Here is a 20,989-nt window from a genome sequence, read left to right on the forward strand (position 1 = left end):
GCTTCGCAACCCAGTGCTCAATGGCTGCGCCACCAGGGGAGGCCCTGAGTGTGTACGTCTTTTAAGAGAGCAACCAATATGTTTTTTTTTTTTTTGTTTCTAAGCAAGTGGCTATAACTTTTTGGAATATGTATTTGTGATTACAAAACTTTTTCTGATGGTCTATTTAAACTCCTATTTTTAAAATTTCAATTTAATTTACTAATGGTTATAAGAATTATCAAAGGCAGTAAAATAAGTGAGACAGGGTAAAATAAATACTTGTGTGACAACATTCTCATTTAAAAAATTTTTTTGTTCCTGGGAATTTTACATTGAAGATCTGATAGAATATGTATTTACTGTTCACAAAACAGAAATATAACTGGCTAATAAATGCACAAAAATTGTCTTCACCGATATGCAAAGAAACTGAACTACATTAAGCTTTATAATTAATTTTATTTGTAACATTTGTCCAGAGGAAAAATACATAACCTTTTATATTTAAAAAGCTTTATCACACTTTTATTCACACTATCAAATAATTAGAAACAAACCTTTGACAGTTAGGCAGCTGTAGTCTATTTTTCTCAATAATGAATTTGGAAATAGGTCTTTCCCCTTGATAGGCAAATGTCAAGATCCCATAGAATGGATCAGAACAAAAGTAAGTAAAGTTATCTTTAAAAGACAAAATGGGGGCCTCCCCGGTGGCACAGCAGTTGAGCGCTGGATTGCGAAGCTGCCCGCAGCCTCTGCAGTGCCGGTTCGATCCCCGACCCACCGGTCCCACATGGTGCGCAGACCTCTCCTGCTGCCCGCTGCTCCCCTCAGCATGTGCTTCAGTCCTTCTGCCTGTTCTGCTCCCTGCTCTGGCTCTGGTGAATTCTCTCACCCTCCCGCACTTCTGACTGTACCCAAGTGCTTGTATAAATAAATAAATAAATCTTTTTAAAAAAGAGAGAGAAAAAGACAAAATAGTTTCCTTGGTCAGTTTAAAGGATTATATGTTGAACATTTTTTCATATGCCTGTTGACCATTTGCATTTCCTCTTTGGAGAAGTTTCTTTTTAGCTCTTCTGCCCATCTTTTGACTGGATTATTTACTTTGTTTTTGTTGAGTCTCATCAGCTCTTTGTAGATTTTTGTGATCAGTCCTTTTATCAACCCAAATGCCCAAAAATAGATGACTGGATCAAGATGATATGGTACATATATACAATGAAATATTATTCAGCAATCAAAAAAGATAAACTCATGCAATTTGCTGCAACATGGATAGAGCTGGAAGGGATCATGCTCAGTCAAATAAGCCAGAAAGAAAAAGAAAAATACTGGATGGTCTCACTCATAGCAGGAATTTAGAAAACCTAAATAAGGGACCAGGAAAAAGCTAATTATAATAAAGAAAAAATCAAAATCAACAAGCAACTATAAACCAGAGAGACACTACGGGGGTGGGGGGAAAAGGGATTGGAGCCAAAATAAGGGGGGTGGGAATTATATGGGGAATATAACCAAAATTAAAATGCATACATTGTGCAAAAAATGAAAAATGATGTAAGAATTATATAAAATAAAAAATAAAGGAATATATGTAATATGTATAAAGGAAGTATGTGTCAGTCAGAGTAGAGTGAGGTGGAATGGGATCATCCTTGAAAGGGATAGGAGAATTTCTGAAGTTGACCGCTCAGGGAAAAAGGATCCTTAACCAACAGAGTGAACATGCATCTCTCATTTATGAGTGTTAAACAAACTTATAGCAGCTTCACTAAGCATTAGTTCTTCTGATGCATTCCAATTGTTCCTGTTTACCAGCCAACCTTCTGATTATTTGACTTCACAAAAATGTTGTCTGTTGAAATTAATGGGCTAGTCATTCACTAAGATATTAAGAGTGATTATAATTTTTATTTTAATTTAAATATTTTCTCCTTATTTTTCAAATTGTCTCCCAAAAGGGTGTTTTATAGTGAGAATTAGAAAAAAAAAAGATACATGGCTGAATTAAAATACAGATGGCTTAGTGTTTGAAACTTTTTCCCCCAGATGGTCAGCAGGAGGATGAAGCCAGTAAAATTGAAGCTCTACACAAGAGGAGAAATTTACTTGCAGCATTTTGTAAGCTAATTGTATATACTGTGGTGGAGATGAATACAGCTGCAGATATCTTCAAACAGTATATGAAGGTAAAGTGGAAAAATGAAAAGCAAGATATTTTTATAATGCTTACAGAGAATGACTGACTGGTTTTTATGCTTGGTTACCACTGAATTTTTTTTTAAATAGTAAATTACATTTCTAGTATAAAAGAAATATCTTTGAATATAGTTAATATTTTTAGCAATACCTCCACAACTCCATTAACAGCCATTATTGGTTTATTGGGTTCATTTAAATTTGGACTATTGGAAATAGCTTATCTTTGAAATTTCCCTTCGTGATTTAAAGATTACATGATGTCCATCCTCTGCTTGATACAACGTAAAATAGTGTTTTAGGAGTAAGAAGACTTACATGATAGTTCTGGCATGTGACCTTGAGGATCTCAATATCTTTTGGTATTATGCCTTTCTTCATCTGTTCCACTGTGATTGCTAAGGTTCCTTTTGGCTCTGATATGATTTGATTCGTAGTAGTTAATTCCCAGTTTCCATATATACATGTGAAATCCTTTCATTGTAAAGTAATGCTGGAAAGGGTATTTATTGTCAATGTACTAAATATAGTAAAATAGGTTTTCTTCCATCCTTTTTCATGTAAAATCCAATTTATAAATGTAACTTTTTTTTACGTCTTTGCTTTCACAAAATAATCATCATAAGTTAATCACTCCTAGTTAGTTCTTGCTTTGGGATACTTTGCTACGTGGCAGAGCTTTAGTACAGTTAAAAATTACTTTAAATTGTAAGCGTTTGGCATGATTGCTAGTTGTTTTTTAACACTAAAGATGTTTATGAAGTAATTTTGCAAGTTTTAGATTTTCATACTTAGGTGTTTTAAAGTTGTATTAGTTGTATTAGTTGTATTTTTTATTTAAAAAAAATTTCATGTGTAATGTAAATTTTCTTTTATTAAAAGACTTTAGTTTCTGTACACCAAATATTAAAGTTAAAAACTACACATGAGCTAATCCCAATAGCAATGAATAAGTTGTGAAAGTGACTGATTATATTGTTCTTTATCATTAAATAGAGAGCACAAGAACTTTGATTATATTGTATTAATTCTGATAATCTATATAACCTATTATTTAATACATATCTCCTTAAAACCAAATCTAGAGCTTAATGTGATTAGATTTTAACTGTTTGATATTTCTGAGTTTGCTGAAGTTAGGGATTATGTTGTGCTTCAAGATAATCTTAAAGTTTCAGTAACATTCTTTGATGTTGTTGAATGCATAATTTCAACTAAATACGTGCTTTGTGACATACATACAAGACTAATATAAAATAGGTCTTAATTGCCCAGTAGTTTTTAGTGACAAAGCTCTAATTTGTGGAAATTTATTTTCTAGTATTATAATGACTATGGAGATATCATCAAAGAAACAATGAGTAAAACAAGGCAGATAGACAAAATTCAGTGTGCAAAGACCCTTATTCTCAGTTTGCAACAGGTAAGACATTGAGTGCTGGCTTTGGGATAATACAATTAACACAGTTGTTTCAAAGTAACAGTAGAAAAATGGACAAAGGATGAAATAGACAAGTCATAAAAGTTGAAATAGAAGATATTCGGTCTTAGTAGTAGATATTGTGCAAGTGAGATCATTTTTTGTTTTCATACTGGTAAAGTTGACACTGTCTAAGGTATGGGGGAAATCGATAACGTCAGTGGGATATGTTGATGAAAACTTCCTGTTGGGCAGTTTATCTGTATGTTAAAATTTATCATGTATATGCCATTTTAGGCATGTTGTTATACTTTTCAAAATTTATCCAAGATGTTAATAGTACAAGTTTGTAAAAATGGGTATACAAAATTGTACATGCTAGCAATACTTGTAATAGCAAGAAATAGAAATAATCCAAATGTCCTTCAGTCAGATATTAGATGAATATATTGTGTAGTACATCTCTGCAGATGTTGTGTAGCACTTAAAATTATAGTTCTATGTTCATTAATTTGTAAAAATACTATAGTTTAAAGTTAAAAGAAAAAACATAGGTCAGCATCCCTGTAAAATTACACATTTCTCTTTATCTAGATATTCAAAATAATGATTGTCATGGTTAGCTTTGTTTGGTAGGTTTTAGGTAAATTTTCCTTTTTTTTTTCATACATTTCTGTATTTATTTTAATAAACATCTCATAATCAAATCATAACATCACTTATTTTGGCAATGGCAGGCAGATTTAATTAAGTCACGGTTACTCTCTTGGTATACTTTTGTTGCTATATACCATTTGTGTGCAATATATAACCTAACTTATTTCAGCTTGCTACACTCTTGCTTTAGAAATCTAGGCATAAAAGTTCTAATTTCATTTGCCTGTTTGGATATTCTTTATTAAAATTAATTGCATTTACAAGGTTTAAAAGTAGCCTTTAAATAACTACTCTTTAGCTGTAAAGTAACAGCTGCTTGCTGTGGAAAGTATTGAAAATACTGGAAAAGTACCTGAAAAAGTACCACTTACCCCTAATTTTTGAGCTTGACAATAACTTGTTTAGTTTCTAGTAGTTAATTCTTAGATGTTTTTATGTCTATATGAAATCTTTTTTTCTTCAAAAAATGGTAACATTATGCATTCTATTTTATAAGCCTGCATTTTTTGGTATTAATAAGTCCCAAACACTTTCATGTCATTAAGTACTGTCATCAGCATTTTAATGACTGTGTATTATTTCATTTTGTAGAGGGACTATAATTTACCCAAGATCTTGTTTAATGTTGAGTTTTCTTTTTTAAATGATCTTTGCCATTATAAATAGTACTAAAACATTTTTGTGGCTCTGCATTGTGTTTAAATATTGCTAATCCTTTTGGATTAACTCTAATGAGTAAAATTGCTTAGTTAAAACGTCTATATTCTAAAAGCTTTCACTATGTGTTGCTAAATTGTTCAATAGAAGGAAAGGTAATCTCAGTTTTTGTTCTAGCAGATCAGAGTGCCCACTTTTTCACTGTATTTTTATTAGTGGTAGCCAATTTACCTGTTAAAAACCCTAGCAATTTGCTAATTGAAAAATTGTTTTTTTTAAATGATGAAAATTCTTGATATAAAGATTCACCACTTAAATGTCGATAATAGAGCATGATTGCCTAATAATTTAATCCCATCCTTTTTCTTTACATTTTTGTGTGCTGTTGTAATAGCCACTTAATACTAAAATAGAATTCTGCAGTTACTAACCTAAAGAGATTCTAATGTCAATAACTGCATTTAGTGTGAATTTATAAATTGCTACAATTGTGGTCATTTGTATCATTTTTTAAGAATACATGTTTCAGGGTGGGGGGAGAGCATAATGGACTGTGGCAGAGGACTATGGATGCTTTGGTGGTGGGAGAGCTGCAGTGAATACACCTGAAGGGAGAAATCCTATACTGTCAATGAATGTATTAACAAGGATGTAAAATAATGGTGCTTCATTAATTATCAACAAGGAAATAGGCATACATACTTTAAAATAAAATACAATGCCTCATTTATGGAACAGTAGTGTATTTTGAAAAGAAAATATGGTAATTTAAAAGATGTTAATAATCCAGTTAATTTGGAAAAAAACACAATTTTAACATGTTTTCCTCACCCCCCCCCCACAGCTTTTTAATGAAATGATACAGGAAAATGGCTATAATTTTGATAGATCATCCTCAACATTCAGTGGCATCAAAGAACTTGCTCGACGTTTTGCTTTAACTTTTGGACTCGATCAGTTGAAAACCCGAGAGGCCATTGCTATGCTACACAAGTAATCTCCACATACTTTATTCTGCTCTCATATTTTTTTTAATGAAATTTTTTTTTATCTAGCTCTTTTGTTTAGACTCACCAAATGCAATTGATGCTTTTTTATTTGTTTACAACTCTGTGACGTATCTCTTAAGAACCATTTGTATTGCTAAATTCATTAACATGAGTTGGAACTAAAGCTCCTTTTTATAGAACATCTTTGCTTTAATTAAAACCATACAAAATCTTTGTAAATTATGTGATGAAAAGCAGCATATGTTCACCAGGTATTACAAAATCTCTTTTTTAGCAGCTTTTGTTATAATCTCACAGCTGGTTAGAGAGATTTTTGGGGTTTGAGTCCATTGTTTCAAGTTTTCTCTTTTTAGTTCTGGTCTCTGTATTATAGTGATCCTTTCTTGTGTTTCGAGCCATAGCCTTCTTTCTGAATATCTTTTGTCCTATCAAAATTGGAAATCGTCTGATTTCTTTTTGGGCATGTACTGTAGTGGTCAGTTGTACTTTTGAGATGAGTCTGTTTTAGAGCTTTAACATAACCAACAATTAATACCCTTTATTTCTTAATTATGGATTAAGGAGTCTTATCTTTGGAAAAAAGGATAGGCTTAGACTCTTTCATTGAAATGTGTTTATTTTGAGCATCTCTTTTACTTCTCTTGCTTATTTAGTTACAAAGTGTTAAACGCGTCATTACAAAACTTTTCCACTCCTTTGTAACTTAGTACCATGCCTCCTTCAACTGTACTCTGACACTATCATATTCCTTTTTAGGCCTTTTTAATACATTAGGTGATAGTTTAGGTGATATTTAAGGATCACATAGGTAATAATTATTTTGACAAGTAATATATAATTTTCTTCATCTCAAAGCCTTTTTTCTTCCCTGGCTTCATCTGAATTTTTTATAGTTCTATTTTTGATAGAGTATAATGCTAGGTTGTTGTCTTGATTAATAGAGATATTTATTGTTAAAAAAGATTAGATAAAATGGACCAAGGATAATGTAATTTTGAGACTTTACTCTTAAATGCATCAGTGTAAATAATCTTTTAATCATATTTTGAAGTTACTCCTATGTGTTATATTAGGTTTCCTTTATGTCTTTAAAAATAAATGTATTCACTATTATGTGAGAGAATTTAGGTTGTTTTCTCAGTATATTTCCTTATTCTCACACTATAGTCTCATTGTTCTCTATTACTCATATTAAACGAATGGCAAAGTAAACATCTTTGTAGTAGAATGAAAGTTTACAGTGAAATTTCCTTTCTAAGTTATTAATTTTGTATTGTAGTCCTTCCTTAAACATTTGTCTTTTTTGTTGCAGAGATGGCATTGAATTTGCTTTTAAAGAGCCTAATCCACAAGGGGAGAGCCACCCACCCTTAAATTTGGCATTTCTTGATATTTTGAGTGAATTTTCTTCTAAATTACTCCGACAAGACAAAAGAACAGTGTATGTATTTGCAAAGATTCTATTCAATTTTGTTTTGGAATTCCTAAAGATCACTTGTTATACTTGACATCTCTCCTTGCTGCATCCACAGATTAGAATTATAGGATTGTATTAACACAAAAACTTTATACTTCAGAAATTTTATAATTTAAGAATTATTAACTATATTTCATACATAATTTCCCATTTTAGTTCTATAATTTTTCTTCATAGTATAGTTGTAAATTTAAGAGGTATAGTTTCATTACCTTATGTATTTTTTTTAAAGATTTTTTTTTATGCATACAAGAACTCGGGTGTAAGGCAGAAGTGCAGGGGGTGAGAAGATTCACCAGATACAGAGTGGGGAGCAGAACAGGTGGATCTACTGAAATACACTGCTGAGGGGAGCAGCAGGTGAGATAGGAGAGGTCTGCTGCACTCTGTGGGTTAGCTCCCTGGCCGGATATTGAACTCATGCCACAATGGCTGACCATAGCTTGACAACGCTGAGACTTTAACCCCTGCACCACCAGGGAGGCCCACCTTACTCTTATTTGCCTTCTGGCCTTAACCTAACTAAGAAGGAAGCTTTTAATAGGCAATATTCGCAATCTATCAGGAGTATCTTATTCTGTGTGTCCTGAGCTGCTTCTATACTGAAAAGTAGAAAGTCTCTTTTTGTGTTTTTATTTTCATTGCTAGTATCATTTAGATGCTCAACAAGTGAAATGCTCATTTCACTAAAGTGAAATGCTCTGAATAATTTAATGTGAGATTCTTAGTAGAAAATTGCTCATCAATGTACTGATGAGGCTGAGGTTCAGTAGTGAAGTAATACACCCATGCTCATACAGCTAAAAATGGGTATTACTGGACTAGAACCAAGTTGTTTGATTTGATTTTTTTTTAAGATTTATTTTTATTTATACAAGCACTGGGTACAGTCAGAAGCGTGGGAGGGTGAGAGAATTCGCCAGAGTCAGAGTGGAGAGCAGAACAGGCAGACTAATGAAGTACACTGCTGAGGGGAGCAGCAGGAGGCAGGAGAGGTCTGCGGGCCGTGTTGGACCCTTGTCCGGCGGCCGAGGATCGAACCAGCGCTGCAGAGGCTGCAGGCAGCTTCGCAGCCCAGCGCTCAACCGCTGCACCACCAGGGGAGGCGCAAGTTGTTTGATTTTTGATCCAGTTCTCTTTCCAGAAATATGACTTGGGTTTGTTCTTCTAGTAGAGGACTTGAAAAGTCACGATAGAACAGAGCCATCTGTAGAAAACACTTAATAGTCTTCAATTGTTACTGTATGCTTTGAGAAATTGTGAATTATCAACTATTATTTTGTTTTCTGCTAATTTACTTTGCCTTTTATTTAGTTCTAATTTTGAATGACAGAATGTTCTATATAGTATGCGAGCAATAAGATAGGAAAGAAACAGAAGAAAAGTCTTATGACAGCTTTATATATTAAAACTAATGGTTTGTACTCCTTTTTAAGGTATGTTTACTTGGAAAAGTTCATGACCTTTCAGATGTCACTCCGAAGAGAAGATGTATGGCTTCCACTGATGTCATACCGAAATTCTTTGCTAGCTGGTGGTGATGATGACACAATGTCAGTCATTAGTGGAATCAGCAGTAGGGGGTCCACTGTGCGGAGTAAAAAATCAAAACCATCTACAGGAAAACGGAAAGTGGTTGAAGGCATGCAACTTGCACTCAGTAAGAACATAGTTATTCTCTTTATATTTGACTTTTACCGATTGAATTATTAAGAATTTTTTTTCTTTTTTGAGGTATGTTATTAAAAATTGTGCACAACGTTCAGTATGTATAAATGTACTGTTTTACGCATTTGCATACGTAAACTCAAAGGCTGGGAACTAAAATCATATGAAGGCATCTTATAAATATATCTGAGGGTAGTTTTTAGCTGGGTTATGTGTCAGAATACCTATATGTGACCTCACCATGTAGCTATTTGACTTCCTCACAGCATGTGGCTAGGCTATCAGAGCAAGTGTCTCAAGAAAAAGGAAAGAAATGGAAGCTGCTAGTTTCTTAAGACCAGAAATTGGTGTTGCATTATTTCTACTTTTATTTTATTGACCTAGCAATCATAGAGCGCAGATTCAAGGGGAAGGGGACGTATCCCGCACCTCTTAATGTGAGGCGTGTCAAAGATTTATGGGCCTTTAAAAATATGGCACATAATTCCTCAGCTGTTATCAGGTGGTATATAAGTGTTTAGAACTTGGTGGTTCTCAGGAATGAATAGTTTTGGTGTCTTTCGTTCACTAATATAATGGTGCAGACTTGAACTCATGTAATCTTAGACTTGATTGGGTATATATAATCCTGACATCTCAGTGGATGGAAACATCTCTTACAGTATCCCCGACTAGTTAAAATAACTAGGTTTGACGGTTTATGGGAAATGGAAATAAATTTTTTTTCTCTTTTTTTTAAAAAGAGTTAATTAAATGTATTTCTGGATATGACTACCAATGTTTAAGATTTCCTTATTTGAACAGATATTTAATAGTTACAGATTTCTGCTAAACCGTCAAATCTCTGTTTCCTTAGATTTCAAGGAATATATTTGAATTGGTATTTATATAACATCTTAAAGGTAGATTAGCTAACCACATTACTTCAGATTTCACAGTAGTCAATGTTCTTTCTTTAGCTTTTTGAAGAAAGCCATAGAAATTGATATATTAGTAAGTTTGAAGGAAAAAGGATAAATACTGAACACTATCTTTGTGTTCTTAAGCCCACCCTCCACATACTTTTGATTAAAACCTGTAACCTACCACATTGTTTCCTGTCTTAAAACCTTCAAAGTAGTTCCTTTTACCTTAGCACAATAAGATTTCCGTAGTTGATTCCTGCCTCTTTATTTAGCCTTACCTTTCCCTGCTTACCCTACTAGTACCAAACTGATTTTGAACCATCCAAACTGCCTTTTTTTTTATGGGTCAAAAATTGCTGAATATCAAGAATTAGTATGGTTTTGTCATTGTTGTTTCATGCCTCAGTGCTTTTGCTTAAGTTCTTCCCCTTGCCTAGAAAACTTCATGGTTCACCCAATCAGTATCTAGTTAGAAGTGACTTTTGGGTAGCTGCCGCTGATCCGTCTAATTGCCCCCATTCTACCTGTGCTTCCCTTTCTTCCAGCACTTTCCACACTGTGTTGTAATTGTATTTTCTTTCTGCACAACTAGATCTAAGGGCAGGGTCTATATTTTACATGCTTTTGTATTCCACTCTTTCAAGCATTAGCATTTGAAAAGCAGTCAGATGTTTGTAGACCTGAACGGGTTGTTTAGACATCTCATCAGTCAGAATCAGTGACTGAACTTTATTGCTGTTTATTTTCTTTTTCAGCTGAAGAAAGCAGTAGTAGTGATAGTATGTGGCTAAGCAGAGAACAAACACTGCATACCCCAGTTATGATGCAGACACCACAACTCACCTCAACTATTATGAGAGAACCCAAAAGATTACGACCTGAGGATAGCTTCATGAGTGTCTATCCAATGCAGACTGAACATCATCAAACTCCTCTTGATTATAAGTAAGTACATTTGCTCATTTTCTGTAGTATAACTTTGTTAATTACATAGAGAAAAGTTAAGTTAAAAGAAGAATAAAATTCTCCTTGAAGCACGCAGGTAACATGGATGTTAGCTCAAAGACAACAAGAGGAAGCAAGGCAACAGCAGGAGAGAGCAGCAATGAGCTATGTTAAACTGCGAACTAATCTTCAGCATGCCATGTAAGTGAGAGTGCCTTATTGTCTGAGTCTAGGAAGTTCACTAATTCATTTTAACATATTGTGTGCCTTACCTAAAAATTTCAGCAAACTCTAGAGTAACTAAGCTGAAATAATCAAGGAACTAAAAATTGGTCTTTCCAACAGAAAAAAAACCTTTTTAACTTAAATATTAACTAGTTAGCTAAAGGACCAATCTTAGGTTGATCTGTTGGAAAAGTTTAACTATGAATCCTTGTTTATTTTGGTACACAGAATTATAGCTATCTTGATTCCCCACCTTAGTTCAGGTTCTCATCTCTCACCTGAACTATTGTTTTGGCTTTCTAACTTGTTTTCTTCCCTCAAGTCTCCCATTTATCCTCTCGCTGAATCCCTCCCCTCACTCCCCTCCCACCACCACTCCATCATTCACACTGCCATCAAGAATTACTATTCTAGAATAAAAATCTGATTACATAACTCTTTAACTTAAAACCTTTTCATGGCTCCCCATTGCTAGCAGGATAAAGTCCAAACTCCTTAGCTCATGGCATGCGAGATCTTCTAAAATATGGCCCCGATTATATTCCATTCCCTGGCAGATAAAATCCTGGTAAAAGAATAAGCTCAAGTGTCACCTTATGTGAAGCTGCGGTCATCTGTGCTCCCATAGCGCTGTGTATATTCATATTTCTTGTAGCACTTACCACTTGTATTGTAATTATTTGTTTATGAGTTTATCCCTTTCTCTAGACTGTGAGCTCCTCAAGGGCAAGGGACCACTTTCATCGCCTTTCAGTGCTTGGCACATCCAAAATGTTCATTGAATGAATAGATGTCAATGCTAAGAAAAATTGTAGTTTAACTTTTAAATACTTTGTTTTCACTGGAATCTGTATGAAGATTTTACAAATCTTTATTATTTTTGGCTCCAAAAGAGCGGCAAGCAATCTTTAGATGATTGGTTATTATTCTAATTATTTAATTTTTTGAGTTTGAAAGCTTTGTATCTGTAAATAATGTTGTATATGTTTTAATACTGGGAGATAGTAATTGTTACCTTTTTAAGGAATTTATATTTTGCTTTGTTGGTTTTTAAATGATGAGAATTTCACCCATTCTTCTAAAGAAATGATCCTTTACCACATGAGTGGTAGCCCATTTAATTTCTTTTTACTTAGTCCTATAGTGAGTAATCTTATGAACCTTGGTAGACAAAACATTATCTATGACATGCATAGATTCTGTTCCTAACTTTATCTAATACGACCATCATCTATACTATTACTTGGTTTTGTCTTCTTTTTCTGTAGCCACATACTTATTAATTGATGTATATACTTGGATACATACATATGCCCTCACTTATTTCATGCTGGATTCAGCAACTCATTTCTTAGCTTCCAATTAGTCATCAATCCAAACCTTTCAGAATCCTGCCATGCAATCATTGGTCCATATCTCTCCCCTGAAAACTTTGTCAGTCCCAACAGCATCTCATTACTCAGTACCATTTATCATTATTCTTTTGTTCATAGTTTAGTTCACCCTTATAGGTAAACTTCCCCAGGCAACTAAAGGAGGTTATGCCAATTAATTGACTATTACCTATCAGAAAATTCTTTTTGTTGTTATATCTTAAGCGGCCTAATGTCTCAAACCATAAATTATTTTTGTTTTGTGCCTTTTCTGTAACATTATCTACCCTGTAAATGAAAATGACCAAATTATCTTTTTTTATAGTTTATAGCACATACTTCTTCCATATAATCCAAATGAAATGCAGAATGGATTTCTAATGTTCTATAACATAGTCCACAGAGCACACATATCCCCTTCACCATCTGCACCACCAAATGCAGGAACACTCATTTATTACCCAGAACTCTTAGGAAATAGTGACCATTGCAACATATCTGTCTGGGTAGCTTGGATTAGACAACATGTTTTACTGTATTTATATTATCTTTTAAGACTCAACATAGTATTGTGTAAATTGTAAGCAAGTATTCAGTTAATAATTGATTTTGGGGAGGGAGTCTTTGAGTGAGAAAAAGAAGGTAACATTGGCCAAAACTGGGGGAACCAAGATACTCCAAATTCACTATTTCATTAACTCCTTTATGCTGATCTGGGCTAATTTATGAACTTGACATTTGAGTTTATTCCTGTTAATTATAACATACAGAACTTTTGGTCTAAATTTTTATTTTACTTGTCTTGATATGTCTTAATTTTGAATTTCATGGGCTGCAGAATCCCAAGTTTCAGCACCAGTGTTGCTCATTTCTTCCTGAAGCAGATCGATTTCTGTCAGTATATATTCATGCCACTTGATGAATACTCTTTGAGTATTTATTGCTTTTTGTTATAATTTTCTCTGTTTCCCATAGTAGACTGTGAGCTCCTTGAGGGCAGGAATCATGTCTTAATCATCTTTATTTTTTTGCATCCATAGTCCACAGTAGAAACTTGGCATGTAGTAGTCACTGTGTGAATGAATGAGTGAGTGAATGCTTGATACATATTGGTTACCTAGTGAATGAGTGAGTGATGGGAAAAATTTAACAGTATATATTAATGAAAATATTTATATATTCTGAAAATGTTATTTCTTTGGTCTCTGTTTTATGTTTGTTTATTAATTTGTACCCTGCCTACTTTCAAAAAGGATTTGAGGTATCTTATCTGTTCCCATGTGGGAAATTCTCATTGAACTTTTATATGGGATATCAAAACTATCAAGCTAAATGTATTCAAGTAATGTAAAATAAACATAATCCTAAGCATTTTTTAGATAAGTAAACATTGGGGTTTTGACATCATTGATGACATGTTCAATGCCTAATCATTCTCCCTGACCTTTAATTCCATCATTTTCCATTACACTTGACTATAGAGTGCCACATAGTTGCTGCCAATATATTAATAGTCACAATATAGGTTCAGATCTTGACTTTCTTTTATATTTCTCTAGTCGGCGTGGTACGAGCCTTATGGAAGATGATGAAGAGCCAATTGTTGAAGATGTTATGATGTCCTCGGAAGGGAGGATTGAAGATCTTAATGAGGGAATGGATTTTGACACTATGGATATAGACTTGGTAAGACACGTAATGCTTTTTATAAGATTTTTAATTTAGATCCTTTGGAAATTATATTGTATGTTTATTAGAAGAGAAAAATACTTGGTATGAAAACAGTTTTGCTAAATTATTAGTTAACAGGTATTTAAGTATATGAGAAGAAATTGGGATAAAGAGGGTGAAGTTGGTAAAAGTGTGGTAGATCCTAGTTTAAGATGATAAATACTATGCCTGTCTTTCAGGCTAATTCATGAAAATACAGTTTAAAGAATACATTTGACTTAATACTGTACTAAGTATCATATTACTTTATAATTTTCCATTTGTTTAACATTGCCATAATAGTACATTATTAACTTGATACTACTCGTTATTGAGACAAATTTCCATATTAGATAATAAAGTAAAATTAACTTAGGAGAAAGTTATATAAATGTAAGGATGTATCCTTTATTAATAATTATTAATTTAATGATTACAGTTTTAATTAATAATTCCATGATTAGGATTGCATTCTATATAAAATGCTTTTGCATATTTCATCTCGTTCAACTTTGTGAAAGAGCTTGGAGACATTTGTGAGGCTATTAAAACTTAGACTGTTTGCCTATCAAAGGAGACAAAACTAGTAAGCAGTAAAACTGAGACTTACAATAAGTCAGGTCTTCTGATTGGGCTTTTCAGTATACCATGATATATTTTTGGTAAAACAAAATTATTCAATATGGCTTCTCTTCAGAATAATGTAATTTGGTCCCCTTAAAGGAAAATTATTTGAGAGAGGCATTTTTAAAGGTAAAGTGAAAAGTGAGTTTTCTAGTTGTCTTTAAGAGTGATTTTCCACCAATGAATTGCTTTTCTAAACATTCTGTAGTTTGAATATACAGTATTTGAAGTATTGTGAGGTATACTTGCAATTACAAAGGCCATGTGAACACCTTTAATGATCATTAATTTCCATATTTTCTGTTACTATCTGACTTTACAGGGATGGCAATTACCAACTTCCTTTTTTTTCTCCCCTTAGCCACCATCAAAGAACAGACGAGAGAGAACAGAACTGAAGCCTGATTTCTTTGATCCAGCTTCAATTATGGATGAATCAGTAGGTGTAATTTAAATATAACCCAGGATTACAAAATCAAAAGTATAGGCAGTCTCTAAGTTTGAAGTTGAAGAACTAGGACTAGGACTCATATTGAGAATAGATAAAAACAATTGAACAGGAGCAAAAGAGGCAGGCAGGCAGGCAGGCTGTATTTCAGGAGTAGGGGACAGGAAGTGTGATGCAGTGGTGGTAACAGATTTAAAGTACCTTTGAATCCTTGACCAACTGGCACTTAAGTATTCTGTTAAGGAATCTGGACTTTTCCTGTAGACCTGAGTAGTTCAGTGTAAGATTTTGAATGAGGAAGCGATATGATCAGAATTGTGTTTCAGAAAAATTTGCTTGGCATTTGTAGATAGTAGAGTGAATGAGAAGAAAAATGACCATAATAATAATAATAATCATAACATGAAGCCATGGTGAAAAATAGAACTTTAACAAAGGCTTTGAAAATTAAGAGAAGGGGATTGAGATATAATTGTTTATTATTGGGCATTATCAATTCAGTTATTTCTTAAGTACTTCTTATAACAGTCTCCACTGTGCCATAGATTTCCCCTATAGTGCCTTGGCTCAGGTTCATCTCAGTTTTCACTTAGGCTATTGCAGTAACCTTTAAAATGGATTGCTGCCCCACTCCTTTTTATATATTTCGTTTGGGTCATTTTTTTCTAAAATGCAAATCTTGTCATTTCACTTATAGTTTTAGGTCTTCTATTGATTGTTTTCCCCCATTGCCATTAAGAAAAAATGCAGCCTACTTAGCCTGGCAAACAAAGCTTTTTGTGATCTGAGTCCTTTGTCAGCTTAACCTTGACCTTTTCCTTACTTGTATCCTGCACTCCAACCATACCAAATCTTTTAGTTCCTTTCGGACACACTGCTCTTTCATGACTCCATGACTCTGTATAAGCTTTTCTCTCTGCCAGAGTTGCCCTTTTCCTTTTTCCTTTAAGTGAATTCTTCCTTTAATAGTCAGTTCTCACATTACTTGCGAAGTTTTTACAGACCTCTTCAGCTCCCACAACATTTTATGTACACTCGTATTTTGATAATTACCATACTGAAGTAGTAAGAAAGGATATTACACATTGTCTAATAGACTGAAATCTGGGCATAAAATAAATTATTTTATTCATTTTGAATTCTGACTACCTTAGGTGTTTGGTTTCATTTGTCAAATGAATAAGTCAGTTAAGTACCTGCCTGTCCATTCACTTTTTAGTGCCTCCACACTTTTTCCAATCCTATCCTCCTAACACCTACTGCCTCAGATGATTGTATCATTCTCTGAGGCCTGGCTTCTGTGCCCCAATTTCTGCTGTTCACTCCTTACCCTTCCTTACCTCATCATCTGTTTTAAGTTAGCTCTTAGAAGAACTTTTAACTCTCAGTTGACATAATAACAAGACCAGTTATTTGAGCTGAAAGCCATAATAAAGCAGCAGGTAGAAAAATCTTTGTACAAACACTTTATAATTCTTTAAATCAGTGCTTAGCCTCTAATGTGCATATGAGTCATCTGGAGAGCTTATTATTAAAGTGTAGGTGCTGCTTCAGTAGGTCTGGAGTGTGGAGTGTGGCCTGAGGTCCTACATCTCTAACAAAGTGCTGTTAATGGTTCAGGTCTGCAGACCATATTTTGAGTAGCATAGGTCACCGAGACCTGCCGATATGACTAGAGTTAAGTGCATATTGAGGGAGAATCATTTCAAGCAGGTATGATGGAGTCCATTATTTCAACAATTTATTGGGATGGAAGTTGGTGCTAAAATAAGATACTCTCCCTGTTGTCAAGAACGTCATCTTCTAGTGTACCTTGACTCATTTTGAAGTGAAAAGGAAAGAAGCCAGTGTTGGAGAACTTACATATCTGACACTATGTTAGGTGATTTAGTTAGATCCACTCAGCAATCTTGTGGGAAAGGTGTTGGAATTCCTACTTTTACTCCTAAGCAAACTTAAACTGAAGTGGTGTTTCAGTTGACTTGCTTACAATTATACAACTTTGGTGTCAGAGTAGTAATTTAATCTGAGCTCCTTTTGACAGAAAAATGTCATGGTGTCTCTACTATTATTCTTCCCAGAACTTAATTTAAGGCCTCATTTAGAAGAACTATCAAGAAAATTAATTTTGAAATTGAAATGATTAACTGTAGTTAAAACTGATATGTGCAATTAAGAGATCTCGGTGTTTTTCAAGTGTTTCACCTGAAGTTAGGAAAATTAGGCATTTTTTTTTACTTTAGATACTGGATTTGTAAAAGCTATATTCTGACTAGCTATTACAAAGTAATGAAACAAATGAGAATCACGTATAAAAATATTTTGACATTTAATATTTAGAGAAAACTACGTTCTGAGTAACGCCAAATAGGGACCTAAAGTTATTTGTTACTTAATAGAAATTTTTTGGCATCCTCATGCTTATTATTTTATAACTAAAGAAAAAGTCATTTAGCTGCTCTGCTACTAAAATTAGGAAGATGAGCGCGTGTCTCTACCTGTAGTTTCACAGTATTACCACATGATGGCAGCATTAGCATAACTGAGTGCTCATCTTTAAAGGCTTAGATATTTTCAAAATTGTATATATATTTAATAATAGTTTTTAAATATGCATTAATCTTTAGCTTGTCTCAAAAACTTGAGAAATGGAATAGAGATTTTTGAATGTGAAAATGCGAGATTACCTTTATATAATAACCTATATCTGTTTTTACTCAAACCTATGATAATGTGAGTCATCAAAAACAATAGTAAAATTGGGATTTAAATCCTTTTATACCCAGTTATAAGAGTCTTCCATTCTGAGTGAATTCAAAACATTCTACTATAGATACTTCAGTTTTTTTACTAAAATATTCTAAATATTATCTTTTGTAACATGATATCATGATATGATTCAAAGTGGTGATACAAAAATTCTGAGCAGATGAGTTTGGGGGTTGCATATACATAAGGTTCTAAATTTATAAATTAATTAGTTTTATATCTTATAACAACATTGATTTATCCCATTATACTAATGATTACTTCCTGATACTAATGGACCAGTATTGCCATCACATACGAACACTTGCTTACTATTTGTACGTTTAAAATACATGCTTAAATGTTCATTAATGTCAACACCACAAGCAGGTGTGGTCTGTGTTGGCTCAGAAAAGAGAGTGTCACCATTGACATTCTTCTCCTGTGTTCATATTATTAGTATTTTCTGTAGTATGAAGTTGGCAAAAGGGTTCAGTGTAATGTATAAAAACAAAAAAAAATCCATTCAGGTGGTTTCTAGTTAGGCTTTCAGTTTGGAAAGAACTTGAGTTCATCTGCATGCCACACGCTACACTAGGAATTGCTAGTTAAGATTTGATCCTTTTATTCATCATCAGACCATCAACCCAAAAGTGTTATGGATAAAAGGGGCCTTTAAACATCATCTAGGCTTCTTTGGTGGAAACATTGAAATAAGCACCCAAACTCTAAATAAAGGAGAACCATGAACCTTGTTGGAGGGTTGGGAGTTGGGTGGGAACGAGGGGTGAAGAGTATGGCTTTGGTGACTGACAGGAAGTGGGGGTGCATTAATTCTTTTTGTTCTCATTACTGGGGATTCTAAACACTTTTCTTGGTAATTTACTACAAGGAGGCTGCAGATAGTTGTTTCTTGGTCTAAAAATAAACAATTCCTTCAGATCAGAACATTTTGTGATTTTCATGGTTTTGGTTAAAATGAGATTTAATTTACAAATAACTGTCATCACAATCTTGGCTCATTATCTTTTCCTTTAGTATTCTTACTAGTCCATTATAGTATCTTAAAATGTGACCTAAATTGTAGTAAGTGCTAGAATTTTAATTGACTAGCCTAACTTTGTGTGTGTGTGTGTGTGTATGTGTATATATATATATATATATATATATACATATATATATATAAGTTGTCTTATTTAACGAACAAGGGGAAGTTGCTCCACTTATCATCTGCTTTTACTTTTTTTTAAAGATTTATTTATGCATACAAGAACTGGGGTGTAGGCCAGAGTTGCGGGCGGTGAGAGGATTCACCAGAGAGAGAGTGGGGAGCAGAACATGCAGATCTACTGAAATATACTGCTGAGGGGAGCAGCGAGTGAGACAGGAAGGGTCTGCTGTGCCATGTGGTTTAGCTCCCTGGCCAGGGATCGATCTCATGCTGCAGTAGCTGGCGATAGCTTGATAGACCTGAGACTCAACCCCTTGTGCCACCAGAGAAGCCCACTGCTTTCACTTTTTTTAGTTAGTGACAATTATTAGATTTTACCTAATATTCTTTTTCCATCTGTAATGTACAAAAACATCAATATAAGTTTGACCAGATTTCACCTTACTTATTTGATATCCTAAAACTTGTAGATTCTCTCAAGCTAGATTTTATATAGAAGCTTTCTGGGTTTTTGTTTGTTTGCTTTTTACATGTATTATTCTTGGATGTTTTTGGCCTGCATTTTCAAATCTCTTTATAAAAACTGTACCCACTTCACAGTGCAAATGGCTAAGTTTGCAACACATTCTTAACTCTTTGTAATGAATCTGTGCCAGAACTTTATGTTCAGAATCACATTAATTCATTTGACAAATGTTGACTGCTTATATTCAGAGCATTATCTAAGTATTAGGGGTATGTGTAAACATAAATGAGACAAGATCCCTAGTCTTAGTTTTATTTGTGAGGTAAGTAGCATCCTGATTAGGTCTGATGTTATTATTTCATTATATATTGATGGCCATTTTAAATTTTAGAATTGTGTATCCTAAGTGGGGAATATTTCAAAGTGAGTTTATTGGCATGTTATTGAACTTATCAATTATTAATGTGATATTTATAGACATATTTTACAAAGAAATGAATGATGATTTTAATGAGTTTTTTTCCCTCTTTCTCATTAGGTTCTTGGGGTGTCAATGTTTTAATACCAGTACACAATTAAATCTGTGGTGAAGTCATTTTCTAAACGGAAGAAGAAATTTTAAAATAAAGTGTGGTAGATACAGTGAAATTCTGTACAGATTTTTCTCTAAGGAGAATATGACATGCTTATGCTTAACAAGATCAAGTGCATTGAAGGGCAGTTTTGTTTGCCTGAAAAAAGTAAAGGACAAGTAAACAATTTGATGATAAGCTACAGTTTTTCTTAGAAAGTAAATATTTTATTTATGCGCTGTTAGTTGGCTTTTGAATCAATTACTTCATGCTTTTTTAAAAGAAAATATAACAATCTGAAGAGGCATTTGGTACAGACATGAATCCTCTCACATTTATTTACTGGGTGTACTAGGTAATGATGACCTCTGCTGGATTTCTGTTTACATCCAAGAAACAAAGTTAAGGATGAATTTATTCCCCTACCCTGAAATTATAGGATAGAATGAATTGTTTTTAGCATTCTAAATTTAAATGCTTAAAACATCAATCAACAAAACTTTCTTTTAAATATTGTAATTGTGGAGAAAGGTAAACTTATAAGCAGAACTTTTACAATTTTTTCATCTAAAATGTATTTTAAGATATTTTTAAAAATCCAAGAGCTTCTCTATACTTTTCAGAAATATCCAGATGCAGTGAACTGCCAGAAGGTAACCAGTCTCAAACATGCTTATCCCATTATCAACCCTGAAAGTTTGCTTGTCCTTTAAGATAAAAATGTAATGT

At 33.5% G+C, this 20,989-nt stretch overlaps 1 protein-coding gene across 3 annotated transcripts in view; it reads left to right on the forward strand.

Annotated features, from left to right (window-relative positions):
* STAG2 (STAG2 cohesin complex component) overlaps positions 1-20,250 on the forward strand; it is a gene marked incomplete at both ends in the record, with an annotated part of 69,028 nt that extends 48,778 nt beyond the window's left edge. Inside the window, 10 exons of one of the 3 annotated variants that reach the window (XM_084258597.1) lie at positions 2,035-2,174; positions 3,506-3,607; positions 5,763-5,911; positions 7,241-7,369; positions 8,842-9,065; positions 10,734-10,923; positions 11,014-11,124; positions 14,081-14,207; positions 15,217-15,294; positions 20,227-20,250. In XM_084258597.1, the coding sequence (XP_084114723.1) occupies positions 2,035-2,174; positions 3,506-3,607; positions 5,763-5,911; positions 7,241-7,369; positions 8,842-9,065; positions 10,734-10,923; positions 11,014-11,124; positions 14,081-14,207; positions 15,217-15,294; positions 20,227-20,250 (1,274 nt within the window). The remainder of the gene's footprint in view (positions 1-2,034; positions 2,175-3,505; positions 3,608-5,762; positions 5,912-7,240; positions 7,370-8,841; positions 9,066-10,733; positions 10,924-11,013; positions 11,125-14,080; positions 14,208-15,216; positions 15,295-20,226) is intronic. The other 2 variants (XM_084258598.1, XM_084258599.1) reach the window with 2 other exon arrangements.
* Between the last annotated feature and the right edge of the window lie 739 nt (positions 20,251-20,989).

Source organism: Talpa europaea (assembly GCF_964194135.1).
Source record: "Talpa europaea genome assembly, chromosome: X".
NCBI classification, from domain to species: domain Eukaryota; kingdom Metazoa; phylum Chordata; class Mammalia; order Eulipotyphla; family Talpidae; genus Talpa; species Talpa europaea.